The sequence below is a fragment of the Triplophysa rosa genome, linkage group LG7 (genome assembly GCF_024868665.1).
Source record: "Triplophysa rosa linkage group LG7, Trosa_1v2, whole genome shotgun sequence".
In the NCBI taxonomy this organism is placed as follows: Eukaryota; Metazoa; Chordata; class Actinopteri; order Cypriniformes; family Nemacheilidae; genus Triplophysa; species Triplophysa rosa.
This window is the reverse complement of record NC_079896.1, coordinates 9,870,476-9,896,754: the sequence shown is the minus strand read 5'-3', so window position 1 is coordinate 9,896,754 and position 26,279 is coordinate 9,870,476. Positions and strand designations below refer to the sequence as shown.

The following is a 26,279-nucleotide window of genomic DNA, read 5'->3' as shown; positions in this document are numbered from 1 at the left end:
TTAATCCATATATCATTGGAACTTCTCTGACTGTGCTTTTAAACGCCCGGTTTTTAAAGCGTCTAACACACTACAAACAGATTTGTTCAGGTCATCAAGAAGCTTTTACCCCACCCCGTCTTTCACCAGTCTTCCTTTTCATCCATTTACATGCCTGTCAATTAAAGTCATTGTCAAATTCAGCCTTCGAATCTGTCTAGTCTAAAACTATTGATCTGCCGAGCCTTTGTTTGTTGTGCCTGGCCCCTTATGTTGGTCACAGGGAGACAAAATCAACTATAATCAGATGGGCTTCACCCCGACACCATTCTTTTCCACTGCGGATCAGTTTGGCCTTATATTACTTGCTTAAAATGTGTTAGGATACATAGCGTGGTGCAGGATCAGAAGGTTGTGATAATGGCCTAAAAGCCTTCAGACTGGTTTTAGAGGTTAAAAGCATCATCATCATGATCTTTTGAGTAAAGGTCACCACCGGCTCTGGATAAAGCCACCTCAGCTGGTCATTATCTGCTGTTCAAATTTTACAGATGGCTTAGTCCCTGTGGAAGCACTGACCTACAAATCTCAGGCAGGCCGTGGAGGAAAATAAAGGTGTAAATTATGGTAGTTCAAAAAAACACTCTTTCGTAATAAATTGTATAGGAAATGAAACCTTCCTGCCTTGCTGGCGTCTTAGGCAGAGGAAAAAAAACAGAGAAACTTAAAGACAAAAAATGTGGAAAACAGTGAATGAGAAAAAGAAACAGATGGGTGGTGTTTTTTTTGTTGTTGCTTAAATTTCTTTATTTCAATTTAGTTTACATGTTTAGCTTTTCCAATACAGTTTTTCCAAAGCAGCATAACAAAGATTTACCGCAGGCCAAAAATTAACACACAAGTCTAAAGAAAACTTAGAGATCTTAAAGGGATGGTTCACTCTAACAAATGACAATTCTTTCATCATTTACTTGCCCGCGTGTCATCCCAAACCTGTATGACTTTATTTTTCAGCAGTACACAAAAATGAATATTTTGAATAATGCTGGTATCAAAAATAAATTCTGCCATAATTTACACATTTTGGTCTATGTATCCCTCTGTATGATGGTGTATGTATGGTGGGTGATCTACAGTAGAGATATACAGTATGGTCAATAACCCTTTCTTTTATTTACTTAATATTATACCTTTATCATATAAACAAACCATTGGGAATAAAACTAAGCAAAAAATAAAACTTAGAAAGTGAGATGTATTAATTGCATATTTTGATTTGTTTTAGGCAACCACATAAACTGGATAAATATGTAAAAACTCCCCAAAATAGGACAAAAATAGTGTAATAATATGAAGTCATTTCTGTATTCATTTTTTACAGTTGTTTCATCTGTATTTTAAAATTTGCACTGCCTCACGTTGTGTTTTAGCGTTAACGGAAATGTTCGTAAAATTAATGGATAATGTACTGGCAGAAAAAACACATTTTCAGTGTTCACAAATTAAATTTGTCATTTATAATATAGACACATGTAAGGAAAACCTCTGAAACAGAAATGATTCTTGAGAGTTAACACGTCAAAGCAATTTTTTTCCGCAAGAAAAAAAAACTTAATTATGTCATGCTCCATATTCCAGCAGGACAACTGAATGGGAAAAGAAAGAAAAACGTCAAACGATCAAATCATTTTCCAACAAGTTTTCACATCAAATCTAATAATGAAGATTAAAGCTAATGGGGTGGTCCTGATAAAAAGCTGTGGATAGGTGAGGCAGTGGTGCTTTTTTATGCCTAAGGGAATTAGGCAGTTCACCGTAATTCCATTTGTCGCATTATCTCATCTTTTACTCTGCTCTGAGCTGTGCCGTGCAGACAACCCAGCTCACTCACAATGGTAAAAGCTGTGACTGTGTAGCATAAAAAAGGAATGATTGTCAAAATGTCATGGGCCTCTAAATCAAAATGCAGAGCTAAGCATATTAGCGCCGTGGAGAATAGAGATGAAATTAGAACATATTTGCTCTGCAGATCTTGAATTATTTCCACCAGTCAGGGCAAAGAAGGATATCTGTCATGAAGCTTGTTGTTTGGCCTGTGCTAAATAACACAGAGATGTCTGGTGACAGCAATTTGAGAGACTTACACAAACTCCAGTTGAAAATCTAATCAAGTAGCTTTGTAAGGACAGATGACCAGCTCAAGGTTGGAAATATATGCTGAAATATACGCCACATACAGCCTCGGAAAAAAAAGACCACTGCCAAATCAGATTTTCTAGATGTATTGTGGCCATTCCTGTGCAGCGTCTGTTGAATTTCAACAAAATCAAACCTCAGGAGAGACATAAAGTCATCCAACAGCAATGTGAGAGACTCACAGCATGACAAACATTTGAGGTTATCACATAAAAAATATTTCAGAACTTTTCCTAAATGCATGTACAAATATTACTGTTGTATGGCTTAAAAGGGAATATGAACTTGTTTTCTTTGCAGTATTTGAGGTCTGAAAAAATACAGAGCATCTTTTCGGTTATTTTAACCCATTTCTACAGTTTTCATTTTCTGCACATAAATGCAAATAGAAACAATATTTTTATTTGAAATTTGGGAGTAATATTATAGTTCAAAGAATGAAACAAAATGATCATTTTACCTAAACACTATAAATATTACATTTACATTTGACATTTACAGATTAAAATCAGAAACACAGATTTTGAAATGGTCTCCATTTTGTCCACGATGTACAGTATCTGTGTTGGTACATGCACAGTGTTTTATGTGTGAAATCCATACATGAACAAATATATAGGGTTTTATAATTCCATATAACAATAATCTGTATAGGGGCTTTTATAGGTTTTCTAACTTTTCTTTCAAGGCTCAATAAATATCATAGAGTTCAAGTAAGTTTCAAGTTGGAGTTTTTAAAAACTGATCTTCTGATCTTCACGGATATCCAACGGCAAACGAAATAAATAAAAAAGAACCTGTGGCTTTACCACCTTCAAGAAGACACAGACCTTTTCTCACAGTTGGAGTCACGGTCGATGTGTGCATGCATGCTGAATGTTCGACTGTGAGCCGCATTGTAATTTTATGTTTGAAGCTTGCACACCGTGACAGAAATGGATTTGGATTTTTCCCTCGTTCTCCTTCTCTCCACTTGACTCAGTCGAATTTTCGCCCACACATCAAAGCGTTTCCTGCATGGCGTCACACTACATCACACTCTGATCTCCTCATATGAACCTACATTTATAATACTGTGATCATGAATACCATGGGTAGTCCACTCCAACAAAGATCTAGTTTGAGATCACAAACATCCCAAAGTAATAACACATCCCACCTGCCACAAAAATGGCTTTAAACCATCCTTCTGTAAAGTGGTTTGGTGGTATTTGACTCATTTATATCTTAACAAGTGTTTTTAGCCAGGCCCTAATGATATTCATGACACTTGTACCAAAGTTTCTGGCGTTAGGTGCCAGTCTTAACAGGAACCACGCAGAACCACATACCTGACCCCGTCCAGGACACATCCATGCTTCACATGTGCACATAAAGACACAAAGACAAACTAACAGTGTAAAAACGTGCTCTACTAAGCCTACTTTAACCCTTAGGTTTGCTGTCCCATTCCCTGTCTTTTGCCAACATGGCACTTCCCTTGATCTCCTGCTACAATCTCCTGTCACCTCTTCTATCTTCCTGTCACCAGCAACTCTCTGAAGCAACACAAAAGGCCTAGAGGCTTTTGTTTATGGTATTTATGGGCGCAAACAGAGAACGGCATTCAGACACCGGTCTCGCAGATGACATGCATAGGGGGCATTTAAGGCCCTTGTGCATGCTGAATACCCACACCCTTCACAGGGTCATTCAGCCTTACGGTTTATTTAAAACAAGGCCGGCTTTATGTTTAAATAATGCTTTTCATACCCCGTGTATTTTAGCAATTGTCTGCTCAGCTGATCTATTTTGACACAGAAAGCCTGTGAGGTTACGCGCTATGGTTATGGCAATTCTGTGCTTTGTGAATGACTGTATGTGTTTCTATGTGCCTCTGGGTGATGTGTGCTGGTTTATAGGGATAGATTTGCAGAAATGAAAATTCTGTCATTATTTTCCTTATATTATTCCAAACCAAGATTATTTGTTTCTATACTGTACATGGAGGATTTTCAAAGCACTAACCACACTGAGAAAAAACAACTAGTAGGATTTACTTAATTTTAGTTTTTAAGTAAATTTCACTTTAAAAAAATGTGTGCAAAAACTTGACAGAAAAATTAGGTAACATTTGCTTTAAAAATGTTGTGTCAAACTTCCCTCAGTTTTGTCAACATACACTCTAAAAAATGTTATGGCGATTTTACCGAGTAATATTGAAATATACTGTTGAAATTGTGTAAATGTAAGTAAAAAATTAAGGAAATCTGATTAAATACAAATATAATTGTATATATATGTGTGTATATTAAAAATAGAATTAGTTAATTAATTTTTTGTTTTTCATTAAATAAACTTAAATAATATATGTACATTTTAGAGAAATTAACTGTTGGATTTTTAAGCTATTTTTTGTATGTCCCGCTGAAAAAAAATCTGTTAAATGATTTTAAAAGATTTTATTAAGTTAATACAACTGTTTATTTTTGAGATATTTACCAAGCCATATGAATTATTTTTTAGAGTGCAAAGTCTGCAATAAAAAGAGATTTTCAATACTGAATAATGTTGTGCAATCCATATTCATTTTACATACTCTTTTTGTACATCAACAACAGTTTAACTTGCATTTGAATTTGTCCAGAGGGATTTTAGTTGAAATATCTGGTACAAAGTCAATATTTTACTTAGCAAAATAATAATAATACAGTAACTCCAGTAAGTCCCCTGGATTTTCGAAAGACCAACACTTGGGCAATTATATTTTCCTCTGCGTTTGGGTGTAGCGTGCTGTGTTACCGTTAGCTTTGATGTTACATAGTTGTTTTGTCAGAGGGCTGTTCCAGTAAAGCGTGACCTTTAGGAACAGGGAGGGGAAAATAGCTTTAGAGATGACAGCTTTCATTCCAGTGTGACCGCAAGGCCCACAGTGGACCGGGACACAGCAGGGCCATGTTCCTCACAAAACTGAACTCATTCAACTCATTTATGGTTCACAGACCCCAAAACATCTTTCTGTCATGAGTGTATAATGGATGAATAATACAGCATAAAATGTGAGATGATTATGCTCATAAATGTAAGCATCTGTTGGCACTGCGATCGTGTCAACAAAAAGTGACAGCATGAAGTCAGCGGAAAGCATTTTTCATACCGATTTGCATTATTTTGTGATGTCATGGACCCTCAGTCATTATTTACTCACAAATCTGTCATTCCAAATCTGTAGTATGGTATTTTTGTGGACACACAAAAGATGTTTTGATGAATATGCAATGATATACAGTGGAAAGTATAAGTGTTCTTTATTTCAATTTCAATACAGAAGCTCTCTATCAAGAACACACCAAAACTGCATTCTTTTTCACTATAACTTGTGCCATATTATTCTTCCCTGATAGCACACATACATCTGGTTTACGTCTATTTGACGTCTGCATTTACATCTGCAAGACATCTACAATACATCGTTTGCTCATCTGCAATACGTCTCGGAGATGTCTGCTGTCAGATGTCATATAGACATCTAGAAGATGTCTGTAAGATGTTTATGATATAGAATGGATGTAAAACAGCTCTTTCTAAGATGTTTAGCAGATGTTTTTAAACAGCAGATCTCCAGATCTTTAGCAGACGTATTACAGACGTTCAAACGTCTCCGAGACGTATTGCAGATGAGCAAACTATGTATTTAAGATGTCTTGCAGATGTAAATGCAGACGTCAAATAGACGTAAACCAGATGGATTGTGCTATCTGGGTTATTACTCTTACTCTAGTTCACTTAACATTTACTTTTTGTCTAGAAAAGACCAGCTTGCCCATTCTCTTTTAAAAAGCATTCGGCATTTTGTGTTCTTTAAATGACTATGGCATCAAAAAAGAAACAAGGGCGAGCAAACGCTGACAGAATTTTTATTTTTGGGCGAGCAAACGATGACAGAATCTTTGTTTTTGGGCGAGCAAACGATGACAGAATTTTTATTTTTGGGCAAGCTATTCCTTTAACTACGCCTATTGCGACTTTTATTCTGGTCTGTGCTGCAATTTGTATACACTTAAAAAAAGCACCACAATAACAGTCTCGCCCACATGCCCGCCACCTTTCTTGTGTATACAAGCGCAAGATATTAGTAGCGTGCAACAGTTCAGTTCAGGGTGACTGCGGCATGCCACTGTTTACCCTCAGGGATGGGAAATTCAGGTGAGCTGAATTTGCGTACGTGCAAGTATGCACGGAGAGAAGGTGATGTGGAGATGGGGAGATGTAAACATTTACAGCGAAAAAAAGCAAGGACGACAGGCTCCAGTGTTATTCCTACAAGACTGAACCTCCGCTGCAGGTCATTAAACAACTCTAATCTCATCAAATGAAAAGATGGCAACTTTGCAAAGAAAAATCTATCTTAATTATATAAAATTACTCTTCCTGGGTTGCTGATGAGAAAATGTGTTTTGGCTATCGATAACAGATGACATGAGTCTAAAGTTATTAAAATGGCCCAAATAGAGGATGACAAATAAGTGAATGTGAAAGAGGGGTAAAGTGAGCCGTGCATAAGAGACATACTTGTACAGGTATGTTGTTTAAGATGCTGGAAGCTCAAAATTTAATTTAGCAGCGGTTTGGCACTGGGCATTTTCTATTTCCATTTAATTGTGCCTTCGAGGAGATGAGATGAAATGAGTGAGAGGAAGGAAATACGTGAAAATGGAGAAATGAAAAGTGAGAGATGGAGAAAGAGATAGAGATATGTTACTGGCATTTTATTGCAAAGAAACTGAGCTCTGGCTATTATCAATAGTATTTAAAGTAGGCATATTATTATTTTATTATTTTTTTATAATCTGAAATCAATTTTTTGCACTATATGAAACCAAAACTTGTTTATTGATATCATCATGATATTTTTGATATTTTCTGACTAATTCATCCCAATGTGAGTTTATTGATCGTAACGAGAAGCTCATGCATTACTCTTTATAATTAGGGCCAAATAATGAATCTTCAAATTCACAGCACTAAGAACAAAGCAGACATCGAACCTCAAACTTTAAGAGCCTGAACAGCTAAAATAGGGGGGAGTTTTTACAGGAGCAACTGAGTGTGTGCGTGTGTATGACAGCGAGAAATAGAGTCAAAGGATGACATCATAGCTAGAGATCATTTCCAAGGTTGTATCTGCAGAAAGAGAGATGGACACAAAAGGATGCATTGCTGAAAGTAAAGCAGGTGCAAACAAAACTAGTGAGGACAGTTTAATCTCGCAGAAAGGTCAGCACAACTACAATATGTGCAGGTGCATGTTTGACCAGTTAGAACAGGTAAAATGACATTGTGACATCATGAGTGTTTATACGTAAATGATATATGAATTCTAATGCTTTACATCCCAAATACAGTATAACAGGTGTTTTAAACAGTAACACTATACAGTAAAACGGCTGATATAAACAGACCTAGACACCCAAACTCTCATCCAACTCTTGAGACTCTGAGTAAAAACAAACAACACTAGAATTGTTCAACTTCATAATAACTTTCCAAAAGTGCCAAACTTTTTTATACATTATCTCTAATTGCACCCCTGGGGTACTTTCATGTTCTTAAAAACTCTTGCCGTATAAACTTAATATGCACAAATGATTACTTTTCTGCAGTCTATAACGGCATGTCTCCTGATATAGACAGAAAAAAGGACGTTAGCATCGTTCGTGGTGAAAAACAATTATAAACACCACACGCCGTACAAAGTGCTCCTTGGGGCATTGAAGCCTCTCCCTTCAGAAATCTTGAGGACTTTAGGACCGAGCACACCGGTGTGTTAATCAAGACAATCGCTTAAAGACACCAATAAAACAAAGAGTCTGAAGGAGCTCAAGCGGCAGAAGTCTGCCCTAGCTGACTGTAAAACGCTGGACTCTAATAGGTTATTGACTATTGCATATGAGACAGGATGACATCATTGTCAGCCAATGGGGGTGCAGGAAGGGTGGAAGATGAGAACGGTGTTTTTAATTTGTTTATTGCTGAGCTCAGCTTCTCTCACGCAGGAAAGAGAGGAAAAATGGAACGACGAAGAATGACGGAATGAACAAGAAGTCAAAAAAGAGAGGTTGTCGGTATGTTGTCGAGTGGACACGGGTCAGCTCTTAATTCTATGCCTGTATCCACGGAGACTAGAGCTAGCTTTCTTTTATCCTCTGTTGTGTATGCGTCTATTCATGCCTCTATGTTTTTACTGTACATATTCATGCATGCATGCAAATATTTGTCAATTCTCCTTGACCATTAGACTGAATGACTGTGTGCACTTGTCGATCTTCGATGCACCTGAATCATGAGTCATGCCTCTCCCATCTCCTCTCTGCTTCCCACGCAAGTACATCTCTCTTCCTTTCGTATGCAGAAAAAGATGCAACTCTTAAATATGTAACCCTGCGGCTAAACATCTCTATGACAACACACTGTTGATCCATAAATCCGCGGTTGGTTAGCACAAGCTCTAGCATGAGTGATGTAATGTTGCCTAGTTTAATATGGCCACCGCATTTCACCGCTTCTTGGCTGGGCTCTTAAATGGCAACCAGGGTGCGTGTCTGCCAAAACACTGATGAGAGTGATTGTGTATGTAACCTATTATATAACTACAGAAAATTGATGTTGGATAAATGTTTTTTATTTTTTGATCAGATTAATGTTGTTGTTAATTCTAGTCCAAGGAATGAAAGTATGTAAAAATAGCCATATTATGAAAGTGACCTATTTGTCAAATGTGACCTCTGCATTTAACCCAACCAGAGAGTAGTGAACACACGCACAGCAAGTCGTGAACACACGTACACCCGGAGCAGTGGGCAGCTATCACTGCAGCGCCCGGGGAGCAAGTAGGGGTAAGGTGCCTTGCTCAAGGGCACCTCAGTCGTTACCCGCCAGCCCTGGGAATCGAACCGGCAACCTTCTGGTCATGAGTCCGACTCTCTAACCATTTAGGCCATTAGACTTAAATCTGGCCTTTTCCCAATTAACTTGGAAAGTAAACTTAATACTAATATGTATTATTATTATTATCATTATCATTAATAACATTATTATTATTATCAACAACAACAATATTTTTTTATTATTATTATTATATTTGACAAATATATCATGAAAACAATTTAAGAAAAGTAACTTAGAAACATAAATTATGAAACACATTTTTCTTTCTCTAAAATATATTTATTATTAAAATATAATTAAAACATATTTATTTATTTATTTTATTTATAGGTTTATATATATAAAATACTAGTTATCTCATGTCTCAGAGTTTTGCAACTATATCCATTTTCTCAGCTTTTTGGACAATCCCACACAAAAATGACCCAACACACTCGGATGAGAAAGTGTGCAGTACACACAAACACATACCCTCAAACCTCTGAATGTTCTTATTTAAAGGACTACTTATTAGGTGAAGTGAGTAAAATCTCAATTTGATATGAAACCAACATAAAAAAGACTAACCTCTTCTACATCCTTGTAAACAGGCCTAACCACATTGTCAAAGCACATACATGTCAAACAGTCACCATCTGCCTTCATCCAGCCACGTATATATTTTCAGGGTAGGTAGAAAAAATGGGCATGTTTGTGTGTCAAAATACATATATTTCAAAACATGGGCAGCAACTCGAGAATAACCCTTTGCCCTTATTGAATTTGAGTGTTGTTTTGTTTGTGCATGTATGTGTGAATGTGTCTACGTTCTTCCAAGAAAATGACATGAACACATCCTCAGGTCATGTTTGTGCACATGTCATTGTCATCCTGAAACGTATTAGACTGTGATGGTGAAGCTGTGGTGACTTTGATTTTACCAGTGCACTCATCCTATACATGTCAGTGCAAGAGGTGAGGGTTAAGTACAGTTGTTACTAAACCATACTGTATGTAATGCATCTCTGACAGAATATCACTATCACAAAAAATCTGAAAATAATGTCAGTGGGAAAAGAACTTCACTGTATGTAAAAAGATCTCCTCTTCTCTGGAAATTGCATGCTCTACCTAATCATTTTAGTAGAGCACAGGAGAACAAGGTGTGTGTGTATTTGATTCATCTTATCCAATGGTATTGTAGAGTTTTTTTGGAAGCAGCATATCCCAAAAAAACTTACAGAGCCAGAGCACTCCCTTGTGGTGCGGAATATGAACTTCAGCTAAACTTTTCAAACTTTTTAACAGCAGTGCCCTAGATACAGTGTTGACCACGTTACTAATAAGCAGTGCTATTATTTATTCATTTTTTCATTTATTGCTAAACATAAATCAAGATTATACTTTTACTTATACACTTTTAAATGCCTACCTTTATCCTGTAATTTATTAATATAATTTATAATAAGATGTCTAAATAAATGATCTCCCATTCATGATTTTAAAAACATGATATTAGTTTAAGTTAGTGGTGTAGTTTTAATCACCGAAAGCCAAAGAATTAGTTCAGATCAGCTGCCCATTGCTAACTTAACAATTTGTTGCCAACATGGATGCATATTATATCAAATGATGCTCTATATAATATTTAACAGAGATAAACCACTGGTGAACATACAGTATGTGTCATAACTAACCTGTTTCTAAAGCCTGAAATAATTCTGGGGGTCCGGTGGAGGTCAGGGCGGTCCGGTACAATGGCTCGCTCTCCCATCCTTGAGCACAGAACAGAGGTCAAAGGTCATTTGTTTAATTTGACATACGTTACCATGTGTTAAGTGAAACATGTCACTAAAGCGGTTTTACCATAGAAATGAGATCAGATAGGGAGGGGTGGCAATGGGCGGAATGTGAGTTCAAGAGAGTGAATTTCAAGGGGGACAAAAGGGGAGTTCCAGCTCAAAATGTAAAGAATTTCCATCTTTTATCCATGAAATAGCCCTCAAACACTACGCACATTTCATAAATACAGTGACATCTCTGCATCTTAAAAATATAAACTATGTCCCTAACTAGTCCCCCCAGTGAATCTCGGCCATTTACAGAATGCTGGGAAAAAATATCGTAAAAAAATAGCTGGGGCGCCAGAAATAAATTTGCGGTCTTTTTCTGTAATTGTACGTTTTTTGAAAACGTACAATTCAAAAGATCGAAACGAAAAATCTGGGGAAAAAGCATTAAAATTCTGCAAAATCTCATTATACGTGGAAAATCTGTAAAAAATAACAGAAATTCTGTAAAATTACGCTTTTTTACAGTGCACTGGGTAAATGTATACCATAGCACTGCATTATATTGTCATGATATTTGCATACTATAATATTCCAAGGTACTTCAAATAATAGTATTGTAATGTATTATCATGGTACATATTGGAAAAAAACACGATATCCAATAAAAAACTGTCATGTGTAAACCAGGAAATATGCAATCGTACTGTATAAGCTGGAAATATACAATATACCATTTATTTTTATTCAAGATTTTAACCAGATGCCTGGTGTTTGACTCTCTTTACAGAGTTCAATTAGATTGATGGGGGAGGTGGCAACTCACCCTGTCTCTCCAGAGCCTCTGTCAGCCTGAGGACCACCGCTGGGGTTTGGTCCGACAGAGCACACTGCTCCACAACATCTCCCTTTCCAAAGGAGCCTGTCAGAGAGAGAGAGAGAGAGAGAGAGAGAGAGATGAGAAATCCCACTGGTGAGACCATATTCCCTGTTTAGGTGACTGCCTGTAAACCCACATCTCATCTCTCCTTAGGGACCGGTTAGATTGTCATATTCATGCAAGCATGGTAGATATGCAACATCATACTCAAGACTCGAACACATAAGGAATCCCAGGGATTATACCAACACAGCACATTAAAACTAAAGTAAAAAAATGTAGTCTACTTAGATTGAGCCATATCTAGTGAACATCATATGATATGGGAGCAGATCTGATGAACACTGCCAGTCTCCACTTTCTTTGTCTTTCCAGTGAGCAAGCTGTTGCGGGCCCATATATCTTTAATTGTGTGGCACTCATACGTGTTGAAACCCTATGGTTGTCCTTGAGGGGTCTGGTTTTAAAGGCCACGCAGTAACCCAAGCGCTTCTGTCCCCTTTCAGAGCACCATGTCACCGTCACCCTGCCTGTATGTGTAATGTACGCAACAGCACCCTTCACATGACACCCTGCCTCTGCTCTCCTGGGGTGCTGACCGTGTCACACATCGCACAAATGTGAGAAGCTGGTGGCAAGCTGGATATGCCACAAGAGGGGTTCATTTGGTGGCCAATCTAATTCTTGTGGGTAAGCCAATAGGGCCTTGTTCACAAGGTCACTGGACATTTGGACATCTATGAGGACAGACATATACATGTACACAATTGAAAACATTATATCAGTGCTCACTTGGTGCCCTGGGAAAAAACGCTATTATAGTCTAATCTAGTCTAGTCTAGTCCATTCTTGTATGACTTTCTTCTGCAGAACACAAATGAAGATATTTTGAAGAATATTGGTAGCCAAACAATGCTGGCCCCCATTGACTTCCACTGTATGAACAAAACCAATGAGACATTTCTCAAAATATGAGCGTAAATAAAATAAATAAAGAGGGGAATTTAACTGCCTGAGCAAATTTTGTGAATGTTAATATAATTTTTGAATATCCCAGAATAATCATCTAATTATCTAAAAATAAATGTTTTTTTAAGGTTTAATTCAAAATCCATTTAGCTCTCCATCTGAGGAAGGACGTGCATCCTCAGATGAATCGGCGTGACGCTTCGGATATGTGATTTGTAAAGCCACAGAGTGACATTTGGACAGATAACCAATCCATTTGCATCAGATTTCCATTTGCGTAATTGCGAGCGCACCGATGAGAAATTCTTATGCAAGCGTTTTGACTATTATGAGAGGAATGAGGTGCATGAAACTGTGGCGCTCTTTTAGTGTTCTTTACAGGCTCTTTTGAATTAGCGTCAGTGACAACACTCATTAGCACTGATGTTTACCACCCGCTAATGTCTACACACATCCTAGTGCTATATCGCTCTCTTTCTTCGTGTAATTAGAAAATGGCTGTTTATTTAACAGAACCTCACAAACAAGCGTTTGTTGACAGCTGGAAAACCTTGCGTTTTGGACACGTGTGTAATTGGTGTTTTAATCTGCACAGCAGAGGCCTCTGTTGCACCCCGCTGAAATTTTCACACAGGAGAATAGTTCAAATGCTTAAAGCGACAGTTCACCCAAAAGTGAAAATTCTGTCATCATTTATTCAGCCACATGTCATTCCAAACCGGTATGACTTTCATCTTCTGCAGAACGCAAAAGAAGATATTTTGAAGAAAGTTGGTAACCAAACAACATTGAGCCCCATTGACTTCCATTGTACGGACACAAAACCACAGAGTCATTTTTCAAAATATCTTCTTTTGTGTTCCACAGAAGAAAGAGTCACATACAGGTTTTGAATCACATAAGGGTGAATAAATGATGACAGAATTTTTATTTTTAACTGTCCCCTTAAGCACCATGAGTAAGGTTTAATTCAAGTGTTCACGATGTGGTAGTTTAAATCTAAATCAACATATCAGCGGCTGCTGTTGCTATACTATAGGGGTAGTTCACCCAAAAATAAAAATTCGGTCATCTATTTACTCACCTTCAAGTTGTTCCAAATCTGTTTACATTTCTTTGTTCTGATGAACACACAAGATAGATATTTGGAAGAATGCTTATAACCAAACCGTTCTTGGACCCCATTGACTACCATAGTAGGAAAATTTACTTCTTATTTTTTGTTCTGTTGAACACAAAGGAAGATATTTTAAAGAATGTAGGACAGCAAACAGTTCTGGGGCACTTTTGATTACCTTTGTCATTTTTCCTATAGGTAGTCAATGGGGTCCAAGAACTGTTTGGGTACAAGCATTCGACCAAATATCTTTCTCTGTATTCAACCAAACAAAGAAATGTATTCAGATTTGGAACAACTAAAGAGCGAGTCATTCATGAAAGAATTTTCATTTTTGGGTGAACTAACCCGGGATTGATGGTGTCTAAAAGAAAACTATAAGGGAGTGCCCTATAAAGTTGCTGGAATACTTTAGTATGAATATAGTTGATGCTTCAAGAACGAGAAAAAAAGCAGGTGATAGCAACAAAAAAGATTAATGAAAAGTACCTCTGAGGCTTTGATGCAGGTGGCACAAAGACCTTGGGGGTTTGGGATTACACACGTTAACGGCGAAGCGCATTGGCATTCTGATAACACACGGCACATTTAATTGCTCAACATCCTGCTGGTTTCTCTATGGCCCTCGACAAGCAACACCCTATGAATGAACAAACAGGTCAGAGTACGGTGGGAGGAATCATAATTCTCTTTCTCCGATTTCCTCTTTCCCTCCCTAGTTCCTTTTGTTTAGGAAGCATCATGCCGCTTAATCGTTAGTGCGTTGCTGCTGTATGATTTATAAGACGAGAGATTAATGCAGAGCTGTGCTCAAAATGTCAAGTGTAATCTAATGAAAGTGAAAATTCCAGAGCGGCATTTTGATGATTTGTTTCATTCGAATGCTTAATTGGCGAATTGCAGTTGTAAAAAATTAGACAGATTATTATGTCAATGAATTTCTACATGATTTCATCACAAAAAGCGATCTGATTTGTAATTGAATCCAGTAAATCACAAGAACAGACTGATTAAATGACTGACAAACAATGAAATGTCTCTAAACATTCGTTGTGCAGGATGAAAATACTATGTGAAACTCCAGACTAATGACTCTTAAAGCTAACTGGACTCAGAAGTCAGTTTAGGGTTGCTTTACAGCAACTGCCCACACTGTCCAAACCATAAAACAAGATTAGAAGTGTTGGTTTAAACTGCCCTGACTTATAAATAACACTGACTTTTCTATCCACAAGAAGCATTGCCTTGAGTGGAAACATGTTTGACCAAGAGAGATGGACTAGACTAGACACTTCACCCAAAAAAGAAAACGTTCTTGTTGTAACTGTATACATTTCTTTGCTCAGTTGAACACAAAACAATATATTTGTAAACATGTGGAAAAACAAACAGTTCTGGAACATGACCTGCTGCTAATGCTAATGCTAATGCAAACAAACAGTTCTGGAACATGACCTGCTGCTAATGCTAATGCTAATGCAAACAAACAGTTCTGGAACATGACCTGCTGCTAATGCTGATTATTTTTTAACCGTTATTGTTTTTCGTGATAATGTGAACGTCTCTACTACAGTAGTCAACAGTGCCCCTGAACTGTTTACAAACATTCTTCCAAACATCGTTAAGAAACATAAAAAGCTCACAGAAGTATTTATAAAAGCCTTGATGTAAGCAGACATTTCTCTCTGCAACTCATTTATTTAGAGGTCTAAGGTCAATTTACTGTACAAACAATTTAAGAAAGTTAAGTTTTTAAAGGGATAGTTCACCCAAAAATGAAAATTCGTTCATCATTTACTCACCCTCTTGTAATTTCAAACCTGTATAACTTACTGTCTTGTGCAGAACACAAAAGAAGATATTTTGCTAAATACTGGTAACCAAATAACGTTGGTCCCCTTTGAATTCTATTGTATGGACACAAACCAATGCAAGTCAATGGGGACCAACGGGTGGTATATTCTTCAAAATATCTACTTTTGTGTTTTGCAGAAGAAAGAAAGTGATACAGGCTGAGTATATGACAACAGAATTTTAATTTTGGGGTGAAATATCCCTTTAAAATCACTTTGTAGCCTACAGCACCCTTGAAGCCCAAAGTACATTGTGGATTGTACATATACTGTACGCCGGCGGTTTATGTAACTGCACATACTACAGTATGTATACAAATTGATATGATTGCAGTAATTAGTGGTTGCACAAGACAGCAAGCGTGCTCTGCATTGACTGCCTGTGTTGTGTGCGTGTTTACTTAAACAACTATACGAACACGATAATGTAAACATACAAATCTAAATACTGTATGAAGATGAATCAGACATTCAAGTTGGTTTTTGTTATTGTGTATGCTTTTGAAATTTCAGTACATTATCCTCGATCCGTGGCAGCGTGAACTCATGTTTACATTTCCACGAATGTTAAAGGGCTCATACGTTTATACGCCTGTGTGCATGTGGTCACAGTTTGTTTGGCTCTGTGCAAGAGGTGAAGGACAAATTTCTTTTCAATTGAAGTGATACTATGCGAGTGGTGCTTCGATTAACATCACTGTCAGAAAACATCACGAAAGCAATTTCTCAAAACGTGAGGCACCTGCAGATGGATAAGGCACCCCAAGCAAAGAACGGAGGAACAACAGGGATGGAACAAGTTGACATGAGAAGGGTAACAGAGAAGAACAAATACAATGATGTTCTTCTATATACAAACATGTACAGTATACGTTTTGAGTTTGAATACAGACAGACTTCTGTCAGAAAATGCTGTCATCATTTACTCACCCTCTTGTCATTTCAACCTGTATGACTTTCTTTCTTCTGCAGAACACAAAAGATGATATTTTGGAGAATGAACAATGGCAGTACCCATTGATTTGCATTGGTTTTGTGTCCATACAACAGAAGTGAATGGGTACCGCCGTTGTTCGGTTATGAACATTGTTCAAACTATCTTCTTTTGAGTTCTGTAGAAGAAAGAAAGTCATACAGTTTTGAAATGACAAGAGGGTGAGTTAAATGATGAAAGATTTTACATTTTAGTGTGAACTATCCCTTTAAATGGGTTTATCTGTTAGTTGTCTGAGTAAATTAATCTGGATTGTTATTAACGTACAGCTATAGTCAAATTTAGATAAAAAGTTTATACACTGTCCTTACCAACTAATTTACCAACTCTAAAATCAAGCAATAAAAGCTACAGCAAAATTTTATAAACGGCTTGTTTTCTATTCTTGCAGAATCGCTCTGAGTAGCCCCGCCCACAAGAAATATCATTGGCCCAAAGTTCAGCTCCACACAATGTGACGCCAGCTTTTATGGAGTAACGTGTAACATTATGTGCATTATATCTGCGTTTAGTGACAGACGAATTGCTTGTTGCCAGAAGCTTGTCCAGTGTGATTTTATGTCAGTATTCTCCCTCAGGGTTTACCATTTTAAAAATAGGGTAATTACCTTCCAGGTAGATGAATACAATCAGAAGATCTGCAATTTGCGACGAATTACGGCGCTATTGCCAAAAGACCTCTAGGGCAAATACACATCACTTCCATTGTCTATTGTGGATCCAATTATGAGTGTAAAGTGCGAGACTATGTTAAACTGTGGGGGTGTTACTGTCATTGCACAAAGCCCCGTGTGCAACCCCAACTGCTCACAAGCCTATCAGATCTTATCCGTTTTCTATTAAGCAGACAGAAAGCTATTTCCAGGATTTTCACTATCCCTTATGTGTGTTTTAACTAGCTGTGGTCAGGATGACAGAGAACTGCTGAATGGATCAGCAATTCTGCACAAAGCCATTAAGTGTCCATAGTCAGGGGCAGCCAAATGAAAAAGTGTAGACACACAAACTTAAGGACGCATACACAAACCTGAAAAAAAATCTCACTCAATTTCCTAGAAATGTAAATAAATCATAAAGGCTGCGCACGCAAAGTGCTCAGTTCGTTCTCACTTTAATTTATTCATATTCTGCACACATGATCAAAACAATTGTCCTTTGTTGGGTCATTTTCTTTAGAGGTGCCACACAATGACCTGTTTTCATTATATGATGTCCACTGCACATGCCGCAATGTATCACTGTCACCACTAGGAGGTGCCGCGCCAGCCACTGTGTCTCACAGTGATGCAGATATAACTGAGCCTTTGTGTGCTGTATGGACTCGTGTGGGATAGAGAGATTTACACGCTCGAAAGGACAAAAGAATGCTGCAAGCCACCGGTGGCATCTTACATAATAGACAGAATATTCAAACTGCAAGTATTTAAATATTTACACTTTAAAAACTAAACACATTTACATGTATTCGTAATTGACACGCTTTTACGCAAAGAATGTACACCAAGGATGCACTGCAGTTTGGTTTAGATAAGCATGTTTGTGCACATTTGTGTATGCATTTGACATGAGGTCAATTCTCTGTACTGTATAGACCGTTTCATCGGACTCGGCGAGCGCCGGAGCACAAGTTAACTTCCGGTTTGTGTTTGGCTAGTGTCTAATAATATAACAATTTATATTTTATCTAATTTATGTTAATATTAATTTATGTTATTATTTTATTGTATAATAACTGTATTAAATAAACAATTTGTTAAATTTTGTTGTATGTTCATTTTATTAAAGAAATAATTTGTTGAAAGGGTCCTGCAGTTTGGTCGCATTTAATCAAACCGTATGGTAAATTGACATCTAGCGGTTGAGCTTGGTATCGGAGTCTAAATTCAAAATACTAGCCAAGTAAAGGGTGATTCACATTCGCGTCTAAAACCGCGCGGAAAACGCGAGCAGCGCCACTTTCTCTAGTCACATGACCCCCGGTGCACCCTCGGCATTCTGAAGAGTTGAACTATTTCCATCTCTATTTCGAAAAATGTGCGCGCCGCACCGTATGCGCGTTGCGACTGCGTCTTTCCCTATTTGCGCGTGCTGCCGCGTGTCTACATTTAAAATAACGAACTTGTGTGTGCAAAAGACACGACATTTGAATCGCCCCTAACAGTTCTTCTCGGTTTATTTTGATTGTTAACAGAAATAATCTACAGGCACTCTATTGTTTGCGAATGTGTACCGGAAGTTAAGTTGGGGTCACAAAAATGTGCATGCGCAGTAACGTTTGTTCATGTTGTTAAGATGAAACCTTCTATAAACGAAAACTGTCAAAATGTGCATTATTTCTTTATGTCATTCAAACCTCAGATGGCTTGCTTGGGAAATCTTTTGGGTTTTTATCTACAATTAGAGTTGTGACCGACTCTTTTCAAAAAGGACGAAAAAGTGTAATACAAAAGCCTAACAAAGTGTAATATTGTGTAGTATAGTTCAGGTTTCCTTACAGCATACTGTACAAATGTTTAGTAAAAAACTAACTAAAATGTAATCTATAATTTGATGTAAGTCCTGACTTGGACCTCTTCTCTTTGTACCAGAGCGTACACAAACAACACTGTTCACTTCTCCACTCTCTTGTTGTGGATATCGCTGTTCCGGTTGTTATATTTAATGACAAAATTACTAAAACTGTGTAAACAATGCAGCTCAAGCAGTTTCATCAGACGCACGCGCCTGGTTCAAAGTTAGCTTCCGGTCTGTGTCTGGTTATAACATAATTTATTTTATATTAAATTTACATTCATATTCATTTATATTGATATTTTATTGTATATTTATTTTCTTACAATAAATTAAATTAAAACAACTCAACAGTTATTGATTCTTTGCGGACGTTTACCAGAAGTTGTGTTTGGGCCAAATAATGTTTGTTTATGTTCTTTTATAATGCAGCTGGGTTATAAGTAGAGTTTTGTTTACATTGAACCCAGCGCACACTATAACTTCAAACAAAAGCAGACAGTGTCTTCCTTGAATAGATCTAGAATTGTGGTCTTACAGAAGGTCTGCAGCGACAGCCACCCTGCCAAACTGATAAAGGATTGAGTCTCCTCCTGTAAACCTTTCCAATGTTTTGGAAGGATTTAACTCCATTTCTTATTTCTCTTTCGCCTGCCCGCCCCTTACAGCTATAGCAATCTTCTCTATTACAGTATGAAATTGAAACTCCAACCTGTTTTCTCACCTGCTTTGCCGCACTGTGTCAATAAGAGCTGTTTAGCCTCTGACCCTGCCAGTGGCTAGAGTGATGAAAGAAGCGGATAGACCGGAGACCGCCGTCATAGCACACAAATGTATTCACACAAATAACCACCTAAACAAGTGTGAACACTAATTAAAATGTTGCAGAATGTGACTATTACGTTTAACCCTGTGCAGCGGACACACACAAAACCCACAGGCACACCGCACAGCTTTTTAATTTCTGCAATCCACATCTTTATCAATCACAAGTGATAGCAGGTGCCACCCCCTGCAACATGGGAGAGATTACTGCAGCTTGTTTCCAAACTGCCTCACATTTCATGGGACCGCTATAGATATTTACACACACATATTTACCCGCCGAGCGTGCGTTTGGAATACTTTATTAAGATAATGGTCAAAATATGTCAGTGAAAATAATTGAATTTAGATGCACTATCCAAAGCAGTTGGCCGGATAGATAGAACCGCCCATCTCCTCCCTCACACCCCTGTAACCTATCGATTATGTGCTCATTGTCTATTCCTCGAGGAATAAGAAAATACATTACAGGAATCGATAGTTCCCACAAATTTTATCTGGTACACGCAGACCGAGATTAAAATTATAATGAAGTGCTAGAAAGTGATGCCAAGAGGGAGATTGTCAATCTATTAAATTCTGAACAATTTCAGTACATTTAAACACAATGAACAGCCTCGGTAGGAAAGTGATAGATTTCAATACCTGAGATGCGATGTTGCTTGTGTTTTACTAACATCTTGTAAAAAACGCATTATAGAAAGACAGCAGAAAACTTCCTAGTCAGACACGCTCCACTTTTTTTGTTAACAGAAAGAGAGATCAGACAAAGAAGTATACGATTAAATTAAAGCAAGCAAGACAACAGATATGAGAGAATACACAAGGGAAAAGAAATGAATGTATGCAGCGAACGAGCGGCGCAGGTGACGGATCCAGGAGAAAGAGAGGGAAGTGGGAGTTTGGTCTCAAAAAGATGCCACCTGGCAGGGGCCTGGCCTCGGATGTTTTGCCTGCAGCCAATGACAGAGTCCCACTACAGGGGCGTAGAGAACATCCCTCTTCAATTAAAGCCTTCATGAGGGAGGAGGTGTACGAGAGGATGAGGGATCATAGTAACTAAAGAAAGATTTGTGCGTTGTCAGAAGGGCAGTCCAAGAAAAGCAGTAGGGTGGAACGGCCTGAAAATAAATCGGCAAAAATAAATAAAATACTGTATATAGCCGGGGTCATAAGTTTACATAAACCTTGCAGAGTTTGCAAGATGTTAATAATGAAAATGAAATAAAAGCTAGTTGACATGAATTTACAAAAATAAAGCAATTCTAAAGTTTACATACATTTGATTCTTAAGATGCCTGGATAATATATAATACTATATCATGTTTATATATCATAATAAATTAGTATTATGCTTATATGTATATTATATATTACATTGCATTTATATCGCACCTTCTTTTTACTTATACATCTTAGGTATACATCTACTCTCACATTCTGTACTTTTATTAGTATTTATTCTTATATTATTTTAGTTTATGTTCTTTGTACCTAAAGGAGTAGTTCTCTTCAAAATTTGCCCCCATTCACTTTTCATAGTTATTTTTATTCCTACTATGGAAAGTCAATGGGGGCACATTTTGAAGTGAACTACTCCTTTAACCTTATTATCTTAATTAGTTCTGTAAATATTGTTATTTTCTGTAAATACTGTGAGTTTGTACAACGTGCAGGAGGAAACGTGCAATTTTGTTGTGCTAGCACAAAGACAATAAAGTATTTATTCTATTCTATTCCAGCATCTTCATATTTGTCCCCTTTCCAACAGTTTTTCCTACCATAATATGAAAAATTACAATGGTAGTCAAAAGTGCCCCACAATGGTTTTGTGGCTTTCCCACACTTTCAAAATATCTTCTTATGTGTTCAACAGAACAAAGACATTTACAAAGATTATTTTCCTACTATGGTAGTCAATGGTGGCCAAGAACTGTTTGGTTACAAGCATTCTTCCAAATATCTTTCTCTGTGTTCATCAGAACAAAGAAATTTATACAGATTTGGAACAACTTATGCGTGAGTAAATGATAACAATTTTCATTTTTGGGTCAAGTGTTTCTTTAAGAAGCATACATGATACATTAAGGTGTATGTTGTGTGAATGAGAAGCTCTGGTGGTCTCCATCTTGTGAACATTAATGCTCACTTACTGCAGGCCACTTAATGAGCTATTAAAGATCTCTTCTCCACCATGAGAGAAACTAGAGTGTGTGTTTGTGTGCCACAAATGTATTCATTCATAAGTGCCTGGCTGTGGCCCACTGAGGCATGCAAAATTAATAAGAAAAGGGAGATAAAAGCACACTGAAGTTATTTTTTCCTTCTTGATGTAAATGTGTGTGCGGTGCATCAGCAATGCATGTTTGTATATTATATGTGCGCAGTCTGAGTTTGTGTCTGTGTACTTGTGTGGGACATGGTTGGTAGTCTTCCTCGCAGTTACTGGCAGTCTAAAGTAAAAGACAGCAAATGTAGGCCAAAGCTTCCCTGCTGGCCACTAAATATTTATCACATATTACACAACCAAGTCCTGCAGCTCAATAATACACATGAAATGCAGACAAATTCTGCTCTAGACTGCATTTGAAAGAAATAGGGTGTGTGTGAAAGAGAGAGAGGGGGAATGTAATTTAAAGAGTGGTTACAATACTGCAAGATTGGAAAATGAGAAGAAATGAGAGATACAGTATGATGGGTGTGTATGTGTGTGACCAGAGGGATACTAAGCTCATCCGTTTCTTCTGCCCATTCCCATGGGTGTTTAGCTATGCAATGACCAAATCTAATGCATAACATACTGTCACCAATCTACACATTTCATACAATACAACGGAAAGATTAAAGGCTTATCCAACTGAATGTAAATGAAATTAAAATACATCAAGGCGACCTTGCAAACATTATGTTGTGGCACTTTGGTTGAGAAACAATGGATACATTTCTCATGCACTTTCTTGGTTCCAATGTAACACAATATACTCCCAATGACTTAAAATGAATTAACAACATGAAAAAGTTGTGTAATGAGTAAAGTGAAGATAGAGAGTAGTGTCTCTCATTTAAACATTCAATGCAAAAGGTATACAATGAATCATAGTAACCTCACATTTACCGTTGTCTCACTATACTGTAGTAACCTTAGAATAACTATGATAACCGTAGTTAAAATGTGGTAGTACAAATGGTGATTGAAAAAACTATTCAAATTTTTTAAACATTTTTAAGGAAATGTACTTAAAAACAGCGCAAAAACCTGCCACAACAACATTTTAAGTCAATTTACTTAAAAAAAAAAAAAACTGAAAATGTGGCAGATTAACACAAAAAAATAAATTAATCCTACTAGTTGTTGTTTTTTCAGTGTGGTTACTTCACTTTTACCACTTTTTATTGAATCTATTAAAACTTTTAATCAAAAGCCATATTAAAAACCACAGACAGTTAATGTACTGTATAGCCCCATTTAGATACAAGTACATCTCTGTTAAACCCAAAGCCCCTCCCTATAGTATGCATACTACAGACAGAGATAGATCACTAGTGACCCCCATCACGGCCACTGACCCTATCACTAAGCACACACAGACAGAGAGACAGTGAGATTGGGGTACGGAGGTGTGAATCTTATGTCTGAGTGTCTTTTCTGACCCCTTACCACATCTCCAGCTGTACTTCACAGATTGCATCTGCTTAGGGGGCTTCCAGCACACGCCAACAAATGGCAACTTCCCCACATGATTTACAATTCCTTATCAGACACACCTGCGCTAGGTAACCCATTAGTTGCACCCTATCTTTCAAGTGAAGTTATCCCCCACACCGTCCAACAAACCAACTGAATAAAACAGCACAGCTGGCCCGGTGAGCGGGTCGGCATATTAGAATAATTGAGAGAGAAATGAATTAGAAAACAAGCGTGCAGATGCGCAGTTTATGTCCACATGTGTAGATGACACACAGAGGCTGGGGTCTACCGGGAAAGCGGTGCGTGTGTGTTTATCCTGATTAGTGCAAAGCAGATGTGCAAAAGTAGGGAGCACAAGGCAAGCTGTGAGGAAAGGCCCCAGAAAGCCTGTCATTATATTCTGGTACATCTCTCTTGCTCTCCACAGAGAAATTATGATGCTAATGGTCGGGATCAACACACGTGGATTCTTTAACCTCAGCAACGCATGTTGTTTTGTATCAACATCACCAAGAGTTATGTTATCCACCATATAAGTGGGTGGTATTAAAAATATTTCCAGAGAATGATGTTGATGGTGGTGTATTGCTTTGTTTGGAGAAATCAGGTAGGGGACATTTCTGTCAACGATTCTGTGGAAGGGTTTCCCAACTCATGTGGCCAAAGTACGTTTGTAATTATTGATTTTGAACAATCTGAACATTTTACAGTAAATGTATTTTTTTTTTTAATTAATAGAAAATTATTTGTATTAATCAATTTTATTTTATTTTATTAAAATATATATTTAATCTTTCATATTTTTTATTTATTTTAGTATTAATGGTTTATATTGTATATGATGTTATGATAATATAATATATTATATTATATTATGAGGGCCATTGTACTGAATATGATTCTTGCCAGCTGTTGTTAGTTCTGAGCTGTGAACTTTGTTAATATTGGAAAATTCAATAAATATATCTTTAAAAAGAATAAATAAGGTAGAGTCTACACCTTTAATGATTTCCATAATAAAGAGTTTGTGAAATAAACATTTACTAACTCTCTATTGGGTCCAAAACTTTGAGAATAGTAAAAATGTTTCTGCTTTGAACATGTTTTACATCACAAAGTATATATCAAAATAATAAATAACATGGATTTCATTGCATTGGGTATATGTTTACTGTCTGTTTTAATGACTACATGCAATTGAGCTGGCACAGAGTTAAAACCTGTTACAAAATGTTCCAAAGATCTTGTGTGCGTCAAAGAAGAAATTTTACGTGTACATTTATCTTTCAATCTTTCACGTGTACAAATGACTTTCAAACCCTACTATACTAATAAAACTCAATCATAAAAGTTGACTCATTGATATAAACTGCTCATATGATTCAATCTGCTTAAATGAATCCGACTAAAGAGTCAGGTTCTTGGAAAGTCACTTTTTAACACCGGATGAAACACATTACTGTAAGGGTGACAGCAAATTGGAACTAAATATGTTTTTTTTTCTTTAGGAACTAAAGATGTTTATGAGAATTCCAGTCAGAACCCATTTATCCAGACATGAAAATATCCAAATGAGGTGTCATTAGCAACCCTTTGAAATAATCAATAATTATTTTTTTGAAAATTTTGGGAAAAGTGTGAGAAAAATTGCGTTTTATGGTCGGTCACAATTGTAACCAGTGGGATAGGGCGAATACTAAAATAACATACTTCTGTAGTCATCAAAATTGTTATATATTTCAGCCCAGCTATTTTAAACTTTTTGATCACATTCTAGGGTTATCATTATGCATAAAAAACCCTTAAACAACACTGGACTATCGAGATCAAATAGTAAAAAAAACACAACCGTCAATATAATTGTTACTTTATTCTAACTTATAACATTAAAATAACATAACAATTTTATATTATTACTGTCTTGATTCTGCCTCATCATGTCATGTCTTTCTTGGTCTAGTGGCAGGATCATGACAGAGCCTCGTGTTTTGTGTGGAGAGAGGCATGTTATTGTTGGTTCTGACATAACATGCACACACACTCTCGTCTTTGGCCCCGCCCCTCTCGTTTCATCGTTTAGCTTCCCATCAGTGTTTCATTCCTGACACCTATCCCTTGTTAATTATCCTTTGTTAGTCTTTGCCCCCCCCTGTGTTTGCTGTCTTGTGCTGGTTCGTTTTGTATTAATCTGTGTATCCCGCTATTAGAATCCTGCCACGTATTTTGCTCTTGCCTGATCTTGTTATTATTTAGTTTAGTCTTAGTCCTGTCAAAGTTTTACGTAGTTTTAGTTAGTTACCCTGTTCTCCTGTTTTGTCCCCCTCGTGGGAGGTTTTGGTTTATGTTTTATATTTTGAATAAGTCTTTGTTCTCGTGTTTTCCCCCATCGCGGGTGTTTTGCTTTGAGTTTTTTTTGTAAATAAAGTCTTTGTTTCCTGCCCACCGCTGTCTGCACCTGGGTCCTCATTCGTAAACATGACAATTACTACCAGTATAACAACATCAATATTGTAACTTATTTGTAACATTTGAACTTTTAATTAAGTGCAACATTTTGTCTGAAAGTGCAAC

General features: G+C 37.1%; 1 protein-coding gene and 1 long non-coding RNA gene across 4 annotated transcripts in view; one reads left to right on the top strand and one right to left on the bottom strand.

The window, feature by feature from the left end:
- pik3r3b (phosphoinositide-3-kinase, regulatory subunit 3b (gamma)) overlaps positions 1-26,279 on the bottom strand; it is a 153,962-nt gene that overhangs the window by 87,515 nt on the left and 40,168 nt on the right. For 2 of the 3 annotated variants that reach the window (XM_057337080.1, XM_057337081.1), the window contains exons 3-4: positions 11,698-11,793; positions 10,779-10,856 (exon numbers count right to left, since the gene is read on the bottom strand). The exons of the other annotated variant lie outside the window; for it this stretch is intronic. In XM_057337080.1, coding sequence (XP_057193063.1) covers positions 10,779-10,856; positions 11,698-11,793 — 174 coding nt within the window. The remainder of the gene's footprint in view (positions 1-10,778; positions 10,857-11,697; positions 11,794-26,279) is intronic. 3 annotated transcript variants of the gene reach the window in all.
- Positions 8,080-25,053, top strand: LOC130556270 (uncharacterized). Its single transcript, XR_008963204.1, has 3 exons — positions 8,080-8,279; positions 11,662-11,844; positions 12,258-25,053. It is a non-coding gene; the product is annotated as an uncharacterized LOC130556270 (long non-coding RNA).